Here is a 19,091-nt window from a genome sequence, read left to right as displayed (position 1 = left end):
TGAAGAGATATCTAACTGAAGAGAAGCTCCTTCTAAGCTACTGTTGGTAGAACCAGTAGAGTTTTTGCACTGTTACACATCTATATAAAATGTATTACTATATAACAGTTTGCAAGCTACCTGCTTACTGCACGTGGCAGGAAACAAACTAGGTTGCCACCTCTTCGATGATTTCAATATTGATACTGATGAAGCTGTTTGACATTATGCATTTTATCTCATGCAAAAGGAAAAAACAGAATAGCTTCACTTGTTTCTAAGCCTTTTTTGATAGAAATTTCTTAAGTCTGCTGTTAACAACAGAAACGTTCCAACAGTGGAGACCCCGCAGTCTACCACTACATTTATCCATACTGGAAAACTGATCAGCAGTATAACTAACTTGATATTTTCTGCAGCCTCCAGGGAAAGATTTCATGGAGACGCAGACTTTAACACCAGATGCAAGTGCGCGTCTGTGCAGATCAACTAGCAAGACTGGTTCCTTCGTGTGTTTTTCCACGAGTAGGCCACTTCCACTACTTTCTGTTGTCAACATGTCAACAATACCATTAAGAATCAAATCCATGCCAAGATGAAATCTCCAACAGCATTCACCATACCTAATCCTCTAAAACACCTGAAAACTTACGATCCTGAAAAAAGACCTAGTGAAACACACTCTACCTTTATAAAAAATTAAGGCAATCATTAGCACAAACTTTGGAACTTAAGATTTCGAAAACTGTGCTTTAATGGAACTACTCTGAGATGTTAGCACATGTAATATATTACCATCATCAGTTAAGAGATACATAAAATGTCATGGAATCAAAGCAAGAGGACCTGAGAAGCCAAGACATTTCTAGATTAGATGTCATTAAATACCACTACAGTGGTGAGAATAATAAAGAAAAGAGATTAAGTGTATCAATAGGTAACACAAGTTGGTCAGCAACTACAGCAAGCTCAAAAAAGTGTCATGAATGATACTTACTTCGGACTTCAAACTGGTAGTATTCCTTGGTTTTCAGCAGCGGGTGAGAAAAGCAATGCCAAGGAAGTTGCTTTCGGAGTTGAGGCAGAACATAATGGGTCACAAAGCCTACCGTACCCACCAATGCATAGAGAACATAACTTAAAATAGGCTAAAAAGAAGAATTAAAGAAATTAAGGTTTGTGATTTATAAACAAAATCATACACTAATAATGTAATACCTCTTCCAGCATCTAGGCAGGTGCTCCTGTAACAGTAAGTTGGGAATGTATTTCTTCATGAGAAGCTGTACTACCAACTTTAAGATCAAACAAGAAATGCCTGTGAGAGAATAAACCATCTATTTCTAACAAATTTTCACTAAGTTGAGAAGTATTTTAAAGTAAAAATAGTACACTAATCTTCTGTCATAGTCCATTGCTTCTGACCCATCTGCATTTCATTTTATAAATGATAAAGCTATTATCCTCTAAAGGCTGAACCCAATTTACATTTTCATCTGCTGGATAAAAGGAGGTATAAGCATAAGGAAAAACAAATCATTAATCTTATAGTCTCTTGAGAAGAAGGTGAATGAGAAGCCTCCCACCAAGACCAAACTTTTTCACAGAAGTCACAAAATACTACTATATTAACATGGTATGAAGACTGGATTTCACAGTGACACTTTCTATACATTAAAATTTTCTCTAAATTTCTAGATATGTCATAGCAAAATTAGGACTGCATTACCTTGTTTTAAGCTCTTGATTCAGCAATTCTGTGAAGCCTGAGCCTATTAAACTATACAACTGGTGAAGAGCATCCAGCCATACAATAGAAGAGATATTTTCCTTAGAAAAAACTAATATACCTGCTTAAGTAGGACACTTCACCTGAAAAACTGAAGCTACCTAAACACATATGCTTTTTAAAATTAGTTTCTTACTTTAACTGTAGACAGCAGCGGGAGGGTAAAATACATGCAAGAAACTTTTATTTGCCTGACATACGGCTGTTCATAAGCTAACCAATGGTTCCATTACAAGAATACCAAAATAAGAAATTCAGTAACTGCAACTCTTTAGGCAAATGCCTTTACTTAAACAAATTCAAGCACAGGATCTGGTTCCATGTCATCATCATCATCAAGTAGGAGTCATATATACACATTAAAAGTATCTGAAGCAGTAATATTAGCTAGACTGACAAGTAAAAAACTTGAAACTCAAAGGCTCTTTGAAGTCCTGTAAATAACCATTCCAGTAGAGGGGTACTCTCCTATGCTATAGTCTACAAACAGCCATGCTAGCATGCAATTGCTGAGTCAAGGTTCAGCCCCTTAATCTTTAAGAATCAAACCTTTTAAACTTTTATAAAAGTTTCATTTTTTCTTACTCCAAAATGATCCTGACACTATTTAACTGAGATAGATGAAGCAAAAGAGGGCATTTTGTGTCAGAGACTAAAATAAAAATCCAGAATGTAATAGGACACTAGGAAAGAGCAGGGGAAAAAGTTTCTGAGCACATAAAACTGGAACGTGAAGGTCTTCAGTCAGGTACTTGTCACACTATATATTTAAAGACCATCTAAAACTAGTCAGGAGACCCAGTGCACTACCAGAATAAGCATTATATCACATTAGAGTATTTGTATACAGAAGACAAGTGGCAGACACGATGGAACGCCTTACCTGTAAAACTGTAAATACTGTACTGACGTGAATTGCAAAATAGAGTACACCAATGACTATACACACAATCAGGTCAGACTGCAATCGTTCACTCTGGGGAGTCAAAACAAAATAATTTTAGAAAACATCAGTTTTGGTTGTCCTCTTCAGACTCTTAATGCCCATCAGCAGTAACACTGAAACCTATTAAAGATTTTCAAATTATGCCAGTATTAATCTCTTCCATTGAAGTTATCAGAAATTTCACAAGATAAATCTTACGGTTAAGAGCACTGGTTCAAATGAGTTAAGTGGAAAGATGCATACCCAAAGTAGGGCAGGAGAAATAAATATACCCAATATATTCTCTCTCTCATTCTGAACTGTGAGGAGGTTTAAGGACTCCCCTATAGCACTGACAAAAGAGCTGGAAGGGCTAACCAAATTTCCCATTTATGGTCTAAGAATTGCTTAGACTCTGGGGCAATTAAGACCTCTGGAAGACAGCTGCCTAGACAAAGCTAATGACCACGTGGAACATCTAGGCTCTTTAACACTTTTCCCCCCTCCTTTGCAGAACGGGAAAGGATAGCTTTGGAATGACCCTGAGGAACGAGTTTGAATTTTCCGTTACCCCTAAAAAATGAAGACAAGCTGTTGATAATAGACAAAAAAAAATAACAAAATGAGTAATGCCAGACTCGGTCACAAGGGGGCAATATGTACTTAGGGCCACTACAACTTGGAGTCTCCAAGTTTAGACCTGTTACCACTCTGTAAATAGAGTATTAGTATTTTCAGCCCAGAAAATCATTAAAGGATTAACTATTCCAAAATCGGCCAAATAATTACACACAGCAATTATTGCTGCAAGGTCTTAACTTCTTGCGATAGAACTTATTTTTTTTAAAATCAGTAAGTCCTGATTTAAAAAACACTGAAAGAAAGAATGTATCATAATCCTCAGCTCCCCTGCCTCTTGGTGACTAACAACACAGTTTGAGAACTAAAGAGGAGCTTGCAGCTCCTATGGTCATTCTCTCCTGTTAAGTGTTAAAAGAATTACAGTTTCTCTGCTCTGAATATTTACTTGCAGTTTCCGCACACTGTACGTTGTCACGCTTGTACCTGCTGTAGTAGAAGAAACCTATCTATACTGTTATTCCCCTACAGCCAAGTCTCATACAAGGTTAAATGAATGTTCAACCTTCTTTTGTACAAGTTAAACATACTAAGCTTCTTAAGTCTTTTACATACTGCTCCACTGTGTGAAAAAAATGTTTAAATATTACTACTTTCATAAATATTTAGAGTGAATTTGTACTGAAAATTCAAAGTATGTGCTAAAGTAAATGGAACAGGTTACGTCTGCTCTTAAAAAACCCCAAAAAACCCAAACAAACAAACCACAAAAAAAACCACAACACCTTCCACTATTTTTATTTTCTGCTTCTGGAACAGCACACACAAAGCTCTTGCTCACAATTACTAGAAGTACTGAGTTTATGTAGTTTTGCCACCATTAACTCTTTCCCACTAACTTCTGCACAAAAACAAGTATCATTTATTATTATCAGTATGAGCTAGAAGAAAACCCTCAGTGATACTTCACTGAATTCACACTAGGGAATTCCAATTCTCTCACATGCCTCCTTTTAAATTACTTAAATTGCAATATAAGCATTATACTCTTAGTGTAGTACATTGGTTGATTTGAAGATTTAAAGGAAACAATCTGATATCCATTCTAATCAAGACCATGGTAATTAGCAAGTGTTGCGAGTTAAGTAAGATCCAGATTGATGCTATACAAACCAACATAAAGTAAATGCTTAAATTGAATTAAAAAAAAAAATATTAAAAAGTCTACTTACCACAGAATTTCTAAGCTTTTCAGGTAAAGGATCTTTTACTTCAGACAGAGGATCCTCGGGGTTTTTGTCTTCAGAATTAGGAAAAAATTTTGATTGTACTAAAGAGCTTAAAGAAAGACAAAAAAGAACCCACTGAAAAGCATGTATTGTTCTATGTCGTTTTAGAAGAATAACAAAGTCAAAAGTTCTATTACAAGTTGATTACAAGAAAAAATAATCCTGGCATATCAGCGCTTTCACATGGCTGAACAAGTTTACAAAGATGAGATCTCAACTTTGTAAAAGAATTAGTTCTCTGGTGGCACACAATGACCACCATTAAAGAAGGGTAGTCAGATGTTGTTCAAACAGCAGTTTCTCCAGTACCAACAGGAATAACTGAACAAATACTGAATTTTAAGTGGAGTTCTTAGTACTTATGAAACAAAACTTTAGTTCATAAATAACTGAACGGTTATTTATAACACGTAACAGTGCAAGGTTTAGAAGTGGACTATTTGTCAACACCAATTAGAAAACCAAGAATTCCTTGGTTTAATTCAAACTTTAACAGCAACAACAACAAAAAAATCTATACTACCCTGATTAATTCAGGAATTAGCCATACTGACCAAACTACTAAATTACTAGCAGACCTTGCTGGTAGTAAAGCCCAAAAAACTTACACCTAAACTTTTAGAAGACCATACACAGCACTGCTAGCCATACCCAAGTGTCTCGCAATCCCTCAATGTGATTTTTCTTACAATACCCTACGTGGTACAGAAATATGTATTATTTCATTTTATGGACAGGAAACTCACTACAGAATGAGCCCTAGATCTTCAAAGGCAATTACATATTGCAACATATTGCAACACTTAACCTGTGCCACATCTGGCTAAACAGGAGAACCTGCAGGTCAAACTTAAGCATCCAGGCTATAGTACTTGGAAAGAACAAAAGAACAGGTATCTAGGGACAAGGACCTCATATCAGCTGAGTAAAATCACCTGAACTAAGAGTTACAGGACAAGGTTTAATTGTCAACCCACAGATAAGAATTTTCCTTCTGCGAGAACATCACGAATCATTAATCTCCCTGTCCACAGAAGAGGCCCCTCACTATCTACCCCAGACTACTGCTTATCAAATTCATCCAACATTACGGCTAAATTTAAATCCAAGTTCAAGCTCTGCCTAACCCAGGTATGTGACTGAGCCTCTATTGGCTATTCTGTGGGAGGTGTTTCTCCTACTGGAACTATTTTGTTTTACACACATAATTATTAACTGGATCAGAAATACTCTCATCATCAGATCAATATCCAACTCAGAATAGCAACATGAATACATGTTTCCCCACGCTAGATGGGAATGCTCATCACCAAAAGAGATCCTTATTGTTTTGCATCTGAGATGAAATTATTTGAACAAGTTCTTCGGGCATACATTCAAGATAAGAACACAGTAACAAATTAAGTGAGAGAAACAGTTCAAAAAATCCACATGTGGGCTTCAGCTTAAACTAGTGCTTTAAGCACCTCTTTAAATACAGAATAGGTACAGGTTGTTCAGCACAAATGCACCAGCAGAAAGACGGCACCTGGCTGGCATTTTAGAAAACATCAGCAGGCAGTTAAATCAGATTTTGGTATGTAAGTGACTTGCCAGAAGTCACAAAGTAAGGTTGTTGTTAGAGGAGAAACTAGGTGCAAAATCTGAGAACTTCTCTCTAACTACTGAACCAATATTATACTATTTTTGACAATGCTGGTGACTACCAGTTCAAACAGTACTAATATCTAACATTATTTATAATGTTCCCTTGCGACTTGCTTCCTCCTTGGGAAAGGGACACAAAACTGAGTCACTTACAAAAGTACAGAAGGGTCACTACTTTGTCTGCTGAGATGATACGATATTGCCACTAACAAACCACAAAATATGGAGAAGAGAACTGGAATATGCTGCCCATCCCAAGAATCCTGGAGACAGAAATGAAATGTTAATAAAAAGGAGACAAAAGTATATAACACTTATCTGACATGCAAGAATTATGTGTATCACAATAAGGGAATGGAAAAATTAAATACAATTCCACAAAAATGAAACAGGATTTTTAGTACAAAAATACTGTTCAGCATTTACCTACCTCTAACTATAGATCAGTAACTCTAACATAGTGTACATCCCTTAAGCCTACACCATCTTAATCATTAAAACAGTCATCAGTTTTCATAACCCGTATGAAGAATTTCCTGCATTCCTTGAGACCACAGGTTCTTAGAGTTGCATTTAGTCACTTCTTAATTTTGAAAGTTACATATGTTTTTACTCAGATATATTTTTTTTCCAATGTGCTGAATTCAGATTAAATCAGTGGTTTTATTTTTGTTTTCATGATCTCTACTGGATCTGCAAAGATGAGACAGTGATTCTTCGCTACAGCTTGTTTATCTTGAACAGATGTGTTTACAAAAGGCTAATGAGACAAATGTACAAATTCACAGAAAGCTAATGATGTTCTGCGGGTAATAGCATCATGGGAGTATTTCCTCTAGCAACTTTTTACTCTCTGTGACAAAGTGGAAAAAAGCCAGTCAACTCTGAGTTGGAAGGCACACATGCTACAATTAATTGTGAACTGAGAGCATTTGATTATTGACACACACCTGAAACCAACAAACAGAACCCACATCACACTGTTTTCAAACAGAATGGCATTTTGAGCAGGGAAAAGCTGTTGGTTTTGGGGTTGTTCCTCCCCCCGCCCTTTGCCAGCTAACTCTACCTTTTAGGCAGGCACACGTCTTCACTTTGACACTATAAACTATTTTCCTGGTTTCTTTTCAAGTAAAGATTAATTTGAAAAGACGATTTCTGGTTTGCAACATTGGAAAAAATACTCACATGAGCCATTTTGAGAGGTTAACAAACCAATATATAAAGACTGTGCTAGAAACAAGCTACTTATATGTTTTTTTTCAAGAACCAATGTAGAATGGAACTGATGGTAAACGTCATGTGTTTTCAGCCAAAAAAATATAGCCTGTTAGTGCAAGCACAAATCATAACCTTCCAAAAGCAAAAAATCTGCTTTGTTCCTGCATTGCACCTCCTTTATTGGCGTCACAGCTGAGCAGGTATAAAACCCTGCCAAATCAGACTAATATTTCTAATTCACTTTCTGCATATTTAAGTATCTAAGATATAAGGAAGCAGAGCCAGAACATTAATGTATGCTGCGTCTAAAATTTTGCTCACCTTCAGGGCACCATAGCACAGTCCATACAACAATGCTACTGCCACAATACTACAGATAAAACTGTAAAGTGCTGCAAGCAGGCTTGTGGTAGCTGAATATCACAGAAAAGAAAGAGAAATTAAAGAGTGTTATGTAATTAGGTTAGAATACAAAATACTTCAGTTAAGAAAGGTATCAGCCCCCTAGTTGCAACACCCCTCTGACATAAAAAAATCCAACCCACAGCAACTACTTCTATTTTCCCCTACAAATGATTTTTTTAAACAGCAATTCATGTGGCTTTATTTACCTTCTTATTTATTCAACAGCATTACCATAGGAATGGTTAACAACTGCAACAGAAACTAGACGAGGAAGAAAGTATACTTTTTGACACATTAAGAGGACAGTAATTCTATTTCTCAATTACCAATCAGAAGACCTTTAGCTTTTTTAAAAATACAATTAGTATTCTATGTTTAAAGGGTAGGAATACAAATAGTGTAATCACTAAATTTTTTAATTAGCCTACTAATCTGATGGCGGATCCTAATCTAATGCTTTTGCCACCGACATAAAAAACACTCACCATTGCCACCAAAGACGTGAATATCCAGCTGTTCACAGAGATACATCACAAATGTATTCACCTGAGGCAGGAGACCAATGAAGAATACTATAGGGAAACATAGTGTAAACACTACGGAGGAAAAAATAGTTGAAAAAATAGTGAATATGAAAAATATAGCATGGTAATGTACTCTTCAGTTTAAGTTCTAGGGTATCATACACACCATGTAACTCAACATCACTGAAGTATTTCTACTATTATTTCTAAGGAAAACATCCATTATGTAAAACTCTACTTCAATGACTCAGAACTGACTAAATATAGAGGTTACATAGACCAAAAGTCAGAAGATTTCTTGTACTTCGTTTTAATTGATGTAGAAATGGACACAGGCCAATTCAGGCTTTCCATTTTTATTTAGCAAAGATCAGCCAAGAGTGCTTACAGATTAGAAGATTTCTAAGTTTTCACTCATTGTAAACGAGGCTTACCCGAGCCTAAGCGCCTGTCTGGAGCTACAGGAGCAAGCTAACACCAGCTATGCTGACACAAGAGAGGCTGAGCATTTCACCTCTGGCTTTTCTGCCACTAATAACATCTGACAATTTTACTCATTTTCCCACACCACTTCTGAAAAGTTCTGATCCTAAATGACTTTTTTTTTTTAAATGAAAATGGGTAACTGTATGAACCATTAAAACCTCTGCAAATTACAGGACTTAAGAAAGCAAAGATAAATGAATGCCACTTAATTTTAATACAGAGAATGGTATGTCCCAACCTGTACATATCATTTACTTTCCATCTTAAGGAATAAAAGATGCAGCAATAACAATCTTTTACACAGCTGTTAAGTCGTTCAGATATAATTCACAAGCAGCAGCATATCATAAGTTCTAGGTTCTGAGGGATAGAAGGATCAAACCATGAAAATAACCCTAGCAGACATAATGTGACAGTTTAGGGAGGATTTTCTATAACCTTATTGACTTGTAGCTTCAGTGACCAAAAGAAGCAGCCAATTTTGAAGTATCCTGTAAAGAATCACAAGTCTCAATTTTAAGTCTCTAACTTTATACCCACAGAATGATTGGATGCTAAAGAATATCACGTTAGAAATAACTACAGCGAGATAGGTACCGAGAATCTGATTTTTTTTTTTCCCCCCTTACTCCTTGGTAAAGTTAAATAACTAAATGTTGTTTAAAAACATATAGGTTCAGGGCTTGGGAAAAATATTGAGGTCTGCATCTTTTTACTGATACAAATTAGGAAATATAAGACTAAGGACCAGCTACTCAGGACCTCAAGAAAATATTTTTCAGAATTTTCAAGTCAAACCTTTATCTCAAATCACTACTCAAGGAGGCCTACATAGGAGGCAAACAATAGTGTTCTCTCACTGACCCGTTAAAAAGTTGTTTCATGAAGGCCTGTAAGTTAAACTATCTTGGGTCCACTGAAAACAAAGTTACAAAATAGATCTGGGAATACACAATTTATAAAGAGTAGTCCAGCAAAAAGCCAACGTTTCTGATGGCTTTTAAAGTCTGTAACAGAATTGCTCTCTAATGGGCACTACCTAGGTGAAAACAGAAAATAATTTTTATAAATGTTGAGCAGATTTAGACCAATTGATCAAGTCCAATATGTGGGATATAAAATAAATAAATAAAAAATTTATACCAGTCCTCACTTGTCTGTTGGCAAGGACACAGCAATTATGTTATCTAAACACAAAGTTTGCCTTGCCCTGCACCTGTGTTGTTCTAACAGCTATGTCTGGGAATGGGAAAAAAGGCAGCTGAGATTTTTACGTTGTGCTATCAAAGTATGTTTGTTAGCAGCCAGCTTGCTTTGTGATAGACACAAAGCTTTTTGAAACAGTGCTTCAGCAACATTAATAGTTGCTCCAAAGGCAAGGGGGTGTGTGTGTGTAGTTTTGGTTTTTTTTTTTTTGGTTTTGTTTTTTTTTTTAATTAAAAAGTGAGAGCTGTTCTGACAATTTGATTTTTCTATTGGTAGTACTGCTAAGAAACCACATAAACTGGTGCAAGATACCTGAGAAGAACAGTAAAACATAAAGATCAAAAAACATTCAGAACTCTTGAACTAATAAGTTTTAAAACCTAATCCCAAAATGGACACATCCTGGTGAAGATGCCAGCACTTCTTTTTAAAATTGGAAAAGACTCTTAAGTACTTTTTAGAAGTAGGTCACTTTCACAATAAAACACACCACCTACATATACACTTATGTATTACCTTATGGGGATATGGATATACATTATGGCAATGACTCAAGGTGGCAAGGGAAAAAAAGACTTCTGAAACTGATGGAGCATAAACAAGGGGAAATGAAGCTAGTTTTATATTTTGAATGAGATATATCTCAAAAGTATCTGCTATCTTAACTTGTTTTTCCATCACAGATACATAATGAAGTATGCCAGTGCATGAATAGAGCCATACAATCTGTAGAAAAGCACCTTTAGAAATGCCTGGACAATACTCTGTTCATAATTAAGTGGCTTACACCTTTTCCCTCTGGATATTTAAATTTAAATACAGATTTACTAGCAGAAAGTTAAAGGGAGAAACAATATGAGATATGAAATTCAGGATGTTCCTAAAAATCAAGTAATAAAAACAAACTCCCAAAATGCCTGAGGCAGTAATTATTATTAATCAATTAAAAGTCAAAAATAAAATCAAATTAAGAAAAAAAGAAGAATCAAAACCAAGACCAAGTTTTAATTTTTCTTGGACAGAAGACTGTCATAACATTTCACTGCTGTAGTCTTTCATGCACAGACATTTTGGTACAACTGAAGAGCAAGTGTGTTCAATTTAGATTAATTCTTACAGATTTTATTCCTGCTCCAAAGAGCTGATCCAGAGAGGATCACCCAAATAACTTTGCTCCACTAAAGATTAAGTTCCCATAAGACGGTCTTCAAATGTTTACGTTCTCTCTTTCCTTTCTATGGGCTTTGCCTGAGATTACGTAGCTGTTACTATTTTCAATAAATTTTTTAAGTAAACAAGGGAAAGGTTTGTGTTTGGGTTGGTTTTTTTTGAGGGGGTGGGGTGTTAAATGCCAGCAGTATTGTGAATGCACTGTACTGCTCAGAATACAATGAAAGTATCTCATACAGCCCAAAATTACTTTTTTGGTATTGCTGATAGGCCTGTTCTGAGAAGAGACACATTAAGTAGTATTTAATCTGTCTATAATGTTTTTAAAAATTGCTTCCATACCGTTCTACCTGATTGCTAAACACAAATAACATGATTTAAGAGAACTCCTAATCACTTGCCACAAGCCCCTCTAGAAAGTACGAAAAAGTCCAAATCAAAACAATTCTTTAACTACTGAGCAGCTAGGCCCAAGCAGAGGGTAGCATATCCAGGTCCAAGTTAAGAAGAACGAACAGAAGGTTCAGGGATGAGGACTACGATACTAGAGAACTGAAAAGCTAAAAATATTTTTTTTCCCCTATGACACCATATTAGTTGACGTCTCTGCAGTTTGTTACAGCAAGGTGGATATTTTCCCGTAAACTTCAGCAAAGCTAAAACTACTCTTTCCAAAGGAAACTAAATGAACTGCATTTAGAAGCTGATGATGCAACAGTGTCATAACAAGATGCAGAGTGGGGGGGGGGGGAAAGATTTCTACTGTGGTGAAGCAAACAATTCAAATCCATGAAAAAGCCACTCACCTATAACTAAGTCCCTGGCTGACAGCAGCAGCAATGGGTTGGTGAAAGCCATGCCATACAACCTGAATCTTGTTGTAGATATGTTTCTGCTGCCATAATCCAACAGCCAAATAAGACCACAACATAAACAGAAATATACAGGCCTACTATAGGCTATGATACGATTATGACCCTGTTTAGGGGAAAAAAAAAAGAGAACATTTGTTTCATTATTAGCAGAAAATGTAATTGTTACTTTTCTGTTAAAGATAATTTCAGAACCAAAATTAATCGTTGTTCATCAATTAATGTACTGTCACCTCAGCACATCCTTAAGTTTTGTTCATAAAATCCTTAATGCATTGCCTTGCAGTGATATAAGTCTTTTTTTTGTGGCTTTGATATAACGAGGACACAACAGTTAGATTAAGTTATACTAAGATATATTTACCCTTATTCTCCGCTAAGTTTTAAAGTATGTTTCTTGCAATACTAAATGCCAGAGAAACTCTGACTAGGTTTCATAAGCAAGAGAGAATATATTAATTTTGAAGAAAAAGCAATTAAAGTTTATTACTCAGATTCTGCTCGGGGGGTGGGATCTGTATTTGTATGTTCATTAAAACATACAACTTATTACCTAAAATAATATGTATTACTTGCTGCAGAGGAATAATGCTTTTTCATATCTTATTTAGGACATAACAAAAATATTTTGTCTGGGCAATCTAGCAGATGCACAATAGAATATAAACATATTGTGCAACACTAGCACATGAACATTTCCATGCTCAGATGTTAATGCTCACTAGAGCATTGCATACACAGCCTAATAGAGTGAAAAAATAAGGCTGTGTACACACTAGGGAAGTGAATGATCTACAAGACCAGAATAGAACATCAAAGCTGTGTCAGTTCATACCAGCATAGCAAGTTACAACATTACGAATATTTCTCAGTATAATTGCTTGAATACTAAAGATCCACCAAAAAACCTATCATGATATGGCTCTATAGCAAAAGCTAGACTTAAAACAGGGAGGACATGATTTGCTAAATACAAATAAAGTGTATGGGGGGCGGAAATAGTATCAGTTCCCTTCTCACACACTGAGACAACATAAACCTCTTGTGCCTTATGAGAAGGCAAATAAGAGAAATGTCGAAAAGATCAAACCAAAAAGATCAATTCTCTGTGGAAGTTCTACATCTGCAGGGTTAGTACAGTGGCACATGCTCATGACTTACATGTCGAGGGGAAGAAGAATCTGGCTGAACGCTCTGAAACCAAAATGGAAAGAGGAAGATTACCCAATCTACAGATAAGTGCGTTTATCTCCCCCTCCCCACACACACTTTCTTGATTAAAGTTCTTTTAATAATATCAACAATTAATTTTACAATTGTCAAGCTACTCTACAGCCTTTAAATAGCACAATGTATTAAATCATAAAATCTGTTCAAAGAGTGTATGTCTATAGCCAAAGTTTTAAAAAAAAACCCCACCCTTATTTTTAGAACTTTTACCTTTTTTTAAACACAAAATATGTTATGCATTTTAATTTGAAATCTAATTTCCACCCTAATAGTCTAATCATAAGGAAATAAACAATCATTCTCAAATTACAAAAATACCATTAACAACTGCCTAATAAAAACTAAGATTCTGATTAAAAATATGCTTAGATATAATTGCTTAATATGAATGCATTGAGGTGTATCCACTTAAAAAAACCCACCAGAACAATAAAACTTCAAGTTTAATTTTTAGGCTGTTTTCAACCAGTAAGAATATGCTCCTCTTTGGGAAAACAAAGAGTGCATGAGAATAACAAATAAAGGGTTGTTTAACAAACATACACAGAACCATTCTAATGAAGTGACCTTGTATGACCATCTATCAAATTTTCCATGAAGCTGAAGTTTACTCATTTCTTTTTAAATGATAAACATGCATTTTTTTTTCCTTAAAGCTCTAACCTGCAACACCCAACCGAAATTATTTCTATTGTTTATAGAAAGTGAAGATAGAAATTAAAATACCTTCAACAGCGAGTACTGACAACTGGCTATTACCAGGCAGAACTGGAAGACCCAAATATCCTTGAAAAAGCCCTCTATAAGAAGTACAGAGCCCAGAAATGCAACTAGAATAGCTAGGATGACAGCTAACACGTTTTCAAGGATCTCACGATTCCTGTATTAGGGGGGAGAGAGGAAAAAAAAAAGAATTAAAAGCTAACTATGTCTAGAAAAAGCTGTAAGGGAACAGTTAGGGTCAGAAGTTAAGAGTTATGCTGCTGGCAGCAAAGTAGTTAAGAGTAGATTTGAACTTGCATAGACTATACTAGCACACTGTCTTCTAGCAAAGCTAGGAGCTACCAGGATTTCAATGATAGCTGAAAGCAATTAATATCTTATGGAATTGAACTTTAAACAGCAGAAGATAACTTCAGCAGATACTTCAGAAATAATTCAAATACTCAACCAGAAGCATGGTCTGGAAGATAAATCTATATTCGAGGCCCACACAGGATGATTACAAGCCTGTGAAAAATACATGTATGATAGCTTATCTGTATATAATCTGTCATTCATGATTTTGTAATGAAGAAACTAAAAATACTCTCACTTGGCTAAGATATGGCAAGTGGAATAAAGAGAATTCCATATGATATTGGTAGTGCTTAGGAACAGAATTAAACAGAGTACTTCTGCCTGGACAGAATCACTACTACATTGTTTATCTCAAGGAAGTTCATTACCAAAATTTAAGTACTCTATATATTCCAAAAGCTGGTAATTAGGGGGTCACCTGCATTTTATTCCATTAGGTAAATGCGGCAGGGACAACAGGTTACAGTATTAGATGACCCTTTGGGAAAATGCTTTGAAACAGAAGGTAAATTCTCTCTACTTGCTGAAATGATGTAAGTGTATGCCAGGTTCTAGACGCTTTCAATCCGTTTTTTGGAGAAGGTTATTTTCTAGCTTTAAAGATTAGCAACAAACCTCTTTTTGACCATTCGAATACGTTATCGCCCCACTCACGCGAAGTGAGGGGTTTTTTTTTCCCCTTTCTAGCATTGCCAGAGAAAAAGGAAAGTAGCCTTCATAATTTTTGAAAAACCGCATTTTTGTATTATTCTTTCATCTTTCAGTGTGCAGTAAATAAGTACAATTCTCTGAGGATAGCTTTATCTGCATTACTCACAGTTTATTTATCATTTTTTAATCTTTATTTTCTGAGGTCTAGAAACATACGAGGATCTTACCTATCAAATAAAGCCAGAAGAGTTAATCTATCAAAATTGATGCTAATCCAAAGCTTAGGCAGAATCCAAAAGCGATAGTACTGCTTGACTTTTTGAGCTGCTTCCTCTTGAGGTTGCATGTGGTCCTGAAGGTCAGGGCTCAGGTCAATATCTTGCTGCTCCAGCAGATCTGTATCCATGGTTAGCAGCCTGTTCAACCTGATCTGAGGAAGAGAAAGCTAAAAGAAAGTCAGTATTAACAGAGGCCCATTTTTATTATATCACTGTATTCTACTGAAAACTGCTTTGGAAAAAATTGCTAGAATTATTTAGTTTCACTTTTGAGAAGTTTTATGTTAAACACTGTCAGTTCTCAGGCTTCTACTTACTTTTCCTGTCCTTATCATGGCAAATGAATAGCACCAGCAGCAATAATAGTTTGCATAAAACACAACTGTTTGGCATTTTAGCATATGCCTTCTTTCAAATGAAGTAGGAACATGTCTTCCAAGACATTATCCCATTTACTCCGAAAACTTCAAATTTGAAGACAAGTAAACTGATATGTGAACAGGAATAATGTATACTACAAGAATAATCCAATTCTGAATTTAAATAAATTACAACACATTTCTTGTATAGCTAATCTGCATGCACACCCATGCCGAATGGTAGTTTTTGCATGACAAAGCAACATATGTGCACATCAGTGGTCAAATTCAAACTCACTACATTCAGAATATACTCAGAGACAAACTAAAAAAAACCTCTGCCCTAACTAATCAAGTACTATTTATGACTGATTATATTTCTCACTTACTTTGTAGTTTGTCACTCTAGAGTGCTCTTGAAATCACAGTAATATAAACAACCATACAGGACATTTAAGGAAAGTACTCAGAACGTTAAAAAGTTACTACAGTATGTATGTGTCATCTAACCCACTTTATGAATCTCATTAACAGGCCAAGAAACATCTTAATGCACTGCCCTTTATTCTTAAACAATATCATAGTTAAAATGTCATTTAATGAAAAATCTTCACAATCTTTTAAGGCAAAGAGTAAAATTTAAATACTCATGTCACCTTTAAGTGTCAAAACTATAGGTGGTTTTTTGGGTGGTGGTGTTTTGGTTTTTTTTCAATTATCTTAAAGTTTAACATTCAATTTCTTGTTTTTGAAAATTTTTTTCCTGACTCCTTAAAACATCAGTGTACCATAACTATGCTTAGCCAGCTTTTCCTTCCTAGAAAAATACTAATAAAAACAACAAGCAGGAACACTCCCTTTTTGAAGGCATTTCAAAAATACAAAACATACTAAGATAAGCTGTGTCAGAAAACAGGTGCTTTTTTGACAACTTTTTAAAAACTTGGTTTCTTAAAAAGGTAGAATCACCGTAACACAACATTCATCGCACTAATAATAAATTTTAGTGGAAATTTCCATTTAGGCACATGGGCTAAGCTTTTACAAATACAAGTTTGCCTTAAAGAGAATCATTCCCTCCAATGGGACCACACTGACAAACCAACAACACAAAACAGGTAATGGAGCCTCTTTTTTGAAGGCTATGTTTTCGAGGGGGATGGTGGAAAGCAAAGAAAGTTCCTCTACCAGACACCAGGTTTGAAGAGCACATTCTTGATCAAAAGCACGGTCAGGCAAATGGAGGTCTCTTGCTCCTCTGCCAAATACTGAATCCGTATTTCATTTTCCCTCTTGATTAGGTCATTAGGTACTTCAATATATTTTACTTTGGTTTCCTAGCTTAAGAATCATTACCTTAAGAATCATAACCACTTGCACTGTTCTCATGACACAGCAATATAAGACTTCAGAATCAAGAGTACAGATATGTCTGGACTTGACAACAATATAAAAGGTTTGAGATCACAAAACTAAAAGAATTCTAAAGCTATCTGCAGTACGAAACAGCATAAGCCTCTGCCTTTTTTCCCAGTCACTCCTTGCGTATGAATTCAAATTTTGTACAGCAGATTCCAATGACAGATTTTTAAATTCCTTTCAGGGAAATTACTGAAGTTTCTCTTGGTCAGAACACAAAATTTATTCTTTCTGTTGCCTGCTAATCTTAGTAATGCACAGAAGGAAAACTCTGTCCAAGTTGTCAAGTCATCTCTGGAAACCTTTACAAGGTATCTCAGAACATCCAGTTTTCACGTGATTTAGAAAATCACTATGCTTTAGATCAGAGGAAACCATTTATATTTAAATTTTAAAGTGCTATGCAGAAAGATGAATTTGTATGTATATATGAAGACACTGCAACAATAAAAGCCATACTTTATCTTCATTTAAACCCAGGCAAAAATCCTTCTTAAGAACAAAGATCTACCACAAAAGATGATTAATCAGTGCTTTAAAATTGGAAAGTCTTCTGATTTTTTGCATGCTTTAAAAATAAATAAGAAAAACTTACTAGATCATGTGGATAAAAGCGAACTGAGGTAGAACTCGATACGTGAGAGTCCGTGTCACTATAAGAACAGGGGAAAGACTTCAGATTATAAAACTACATTTTATTTCAACAGGCCACTCTAATTTTCTAGTGTCCCAAATTAATTTTGACTCCTTGCAAATTTTATCTAAATATCTTTTAAGTTTTTCCTTCGATCACATATTTTAAATACAATTATCCACTTAGCCTTGTGTATTGTGGTAAATTCAGTAGCTATAGTAAATCAGGAGACTGTTTACCCTTGATATAATTTTCTCAACACCTAGTCCCTAAGTTGTCTAACAAGGATTATCGTGATAGTAATTATACCACTCTAAAAAACACAAATGTTTTATAATCTGTTAGCTACTGATGTGTAAACACACATCACATCTCTCAAGGAGTGCAGAGTCCACTATGTGTTCACATACAGAGTTTTTGTTAATTCTATACTGTTTTTACCAAGGTCCCCAAACTGCCAAAAATAGTACATGCTTAACATGAGTATACTGAGTTACTTAAATTGCTTTTGAAAAACTTAACTTTAAATAAACTTAAACTTCTGGTAAGAAGAGCAAAATTACTTTGCAATTTCCATTCATTAGAGATGAGGAGAAATTTCTCTTACTGTATGAGAGTCCATATCCAACCATTGCTTTTTTCCCCAATTTTGGATAGCTTTTGGATGTTTGTTTTCCATGTGAATCACATGGCTGCAAGACTTGTATAAAATTTATGCAATTTTCCTTCAGTTCCTTGCCTTAAGATAAAAACATTCTTTGTTATCAATTTTACTTCACTGAAACTCAAGTATTCTCTAAAGCTGAGATCTGATTATTTGGATGCGGCCAGCTTGTTCCTTCCATTAGCACATATAACTTCATAACAGCAGCCATCAGCAAAGCCATTGCATCTGGAACATGCAAGCAGTAGAGGCAGGCATTGGCAGCTTTGTGCAAGGAATACAGAACTTTTTGTCAAAGTTCAACTCTACAAAAGGCACTTGCACACTTTCACAAGAAAGATTTGAAGATGGGAGCTTTTATATTCATTACTCCATAATTCCAACAGCTATTCCACCTACACGTGGTGGGAATTTGCAGCATTCAGCATGATGCAATAGCTTCAGAGCAGTTCTATGCAGTGAAGTGGATTGGGGGCTGCGGGGGCAGGCAGCGCAGGAGGTTTTGGGTTGTTTTTCTTTCTTCTGCCTCCTGTCCCTTCAGAGAAAGAAAGGGTATCTTTCCAACAGCAGAACTTTCCAGTATGTAGCTGGCTATTTCAACTGTAAGTCAAATTTTAACCTCAGGCATGTTAACATTTCCATGTATTGTTTCATGCCATCTATGAACTTGAGAAAAAATTTATC

General features: G+C 35.5%; 1 protein-coding gene across 10 annotated transcripts in view; it reads right to left on the bottom strand.

The window, feature by feature from the left end:
- Positions 1 to 19,091, bottom strand: part of PCNX1 (pecanex 1) — a 91,971-nt gene that overhangs the window by 26,151 nt on the left and 46,729 nt on the right. For 8 of the 10 annotated variants that reach the window (XM_075151975.1, XM_075151974.1, XM_075151971.1 and 5 more), the window contains 11 exons: positions 17,705 to 17,762; positions 15,281 to 15,498; positions 14,049 to 14,202; positions 13,254 to 13,286; positions 12,027 to 12,198; positions 8,320 to 8,430; positions 7,751 to 7,842; positions 6,362 to 6,471; positions 4,505 to 4,610; positions 2,652 to 2,744; positions 977 to 1,127 (listed from right to left, as the gene is read on the bottom strand). In XM_075151975.1, coding sequence (XP_075008076.1) covers positions 977 to 1,127; positions 2,652 to 2,744; positions 4,505 to 4,610; positions 6,362 to 6,471; positions 7,751 to 7,842; positions 8,320 to 8,430; positions 12,027 to 12,198; positions 13,254 to 13,286; positions 14,049 to 14,202; positions 15,281 to 15,498; positions 17,705 to 17,762 — 1,298 coding nt within the window. The remainder of the gene's footprint in view (positions 1 to 976; positions 1,128 to 2,651; positions 2,745 to 4,504; positions 4,611 to 6,361; positions 6,472 to 7,750; positions 7,843 to 8,319; positions 8,431 to 12,026; positions 12,199 to 13,253; positions 13,287 to 14,048; positions 14,203 to 15,280; positions 15,499 to 17,704; positions 17,763 to 19,091) is intronic. The other 2 variants (XM_075151973.1, XM_075151978.1) reach the window with 1 other exon arrangement.

This window comes from Calonectris borealis, chromosome 5, assembly GCF_964195595.1.
Source record: "Calonectris borealis chromosome 5, bCalBor7.hap1.2, whole genome shotgun sequence".
Classification (NCBI taxonomy): Eukaryota; Metazoa; Chordata; class Aves; order Procellariiformes; family Procellariidae; genus Calonectris; species Calonectris borealis.
This window is presented reverse-complemented; position numbering and strand designations above follow the sequence as displayed.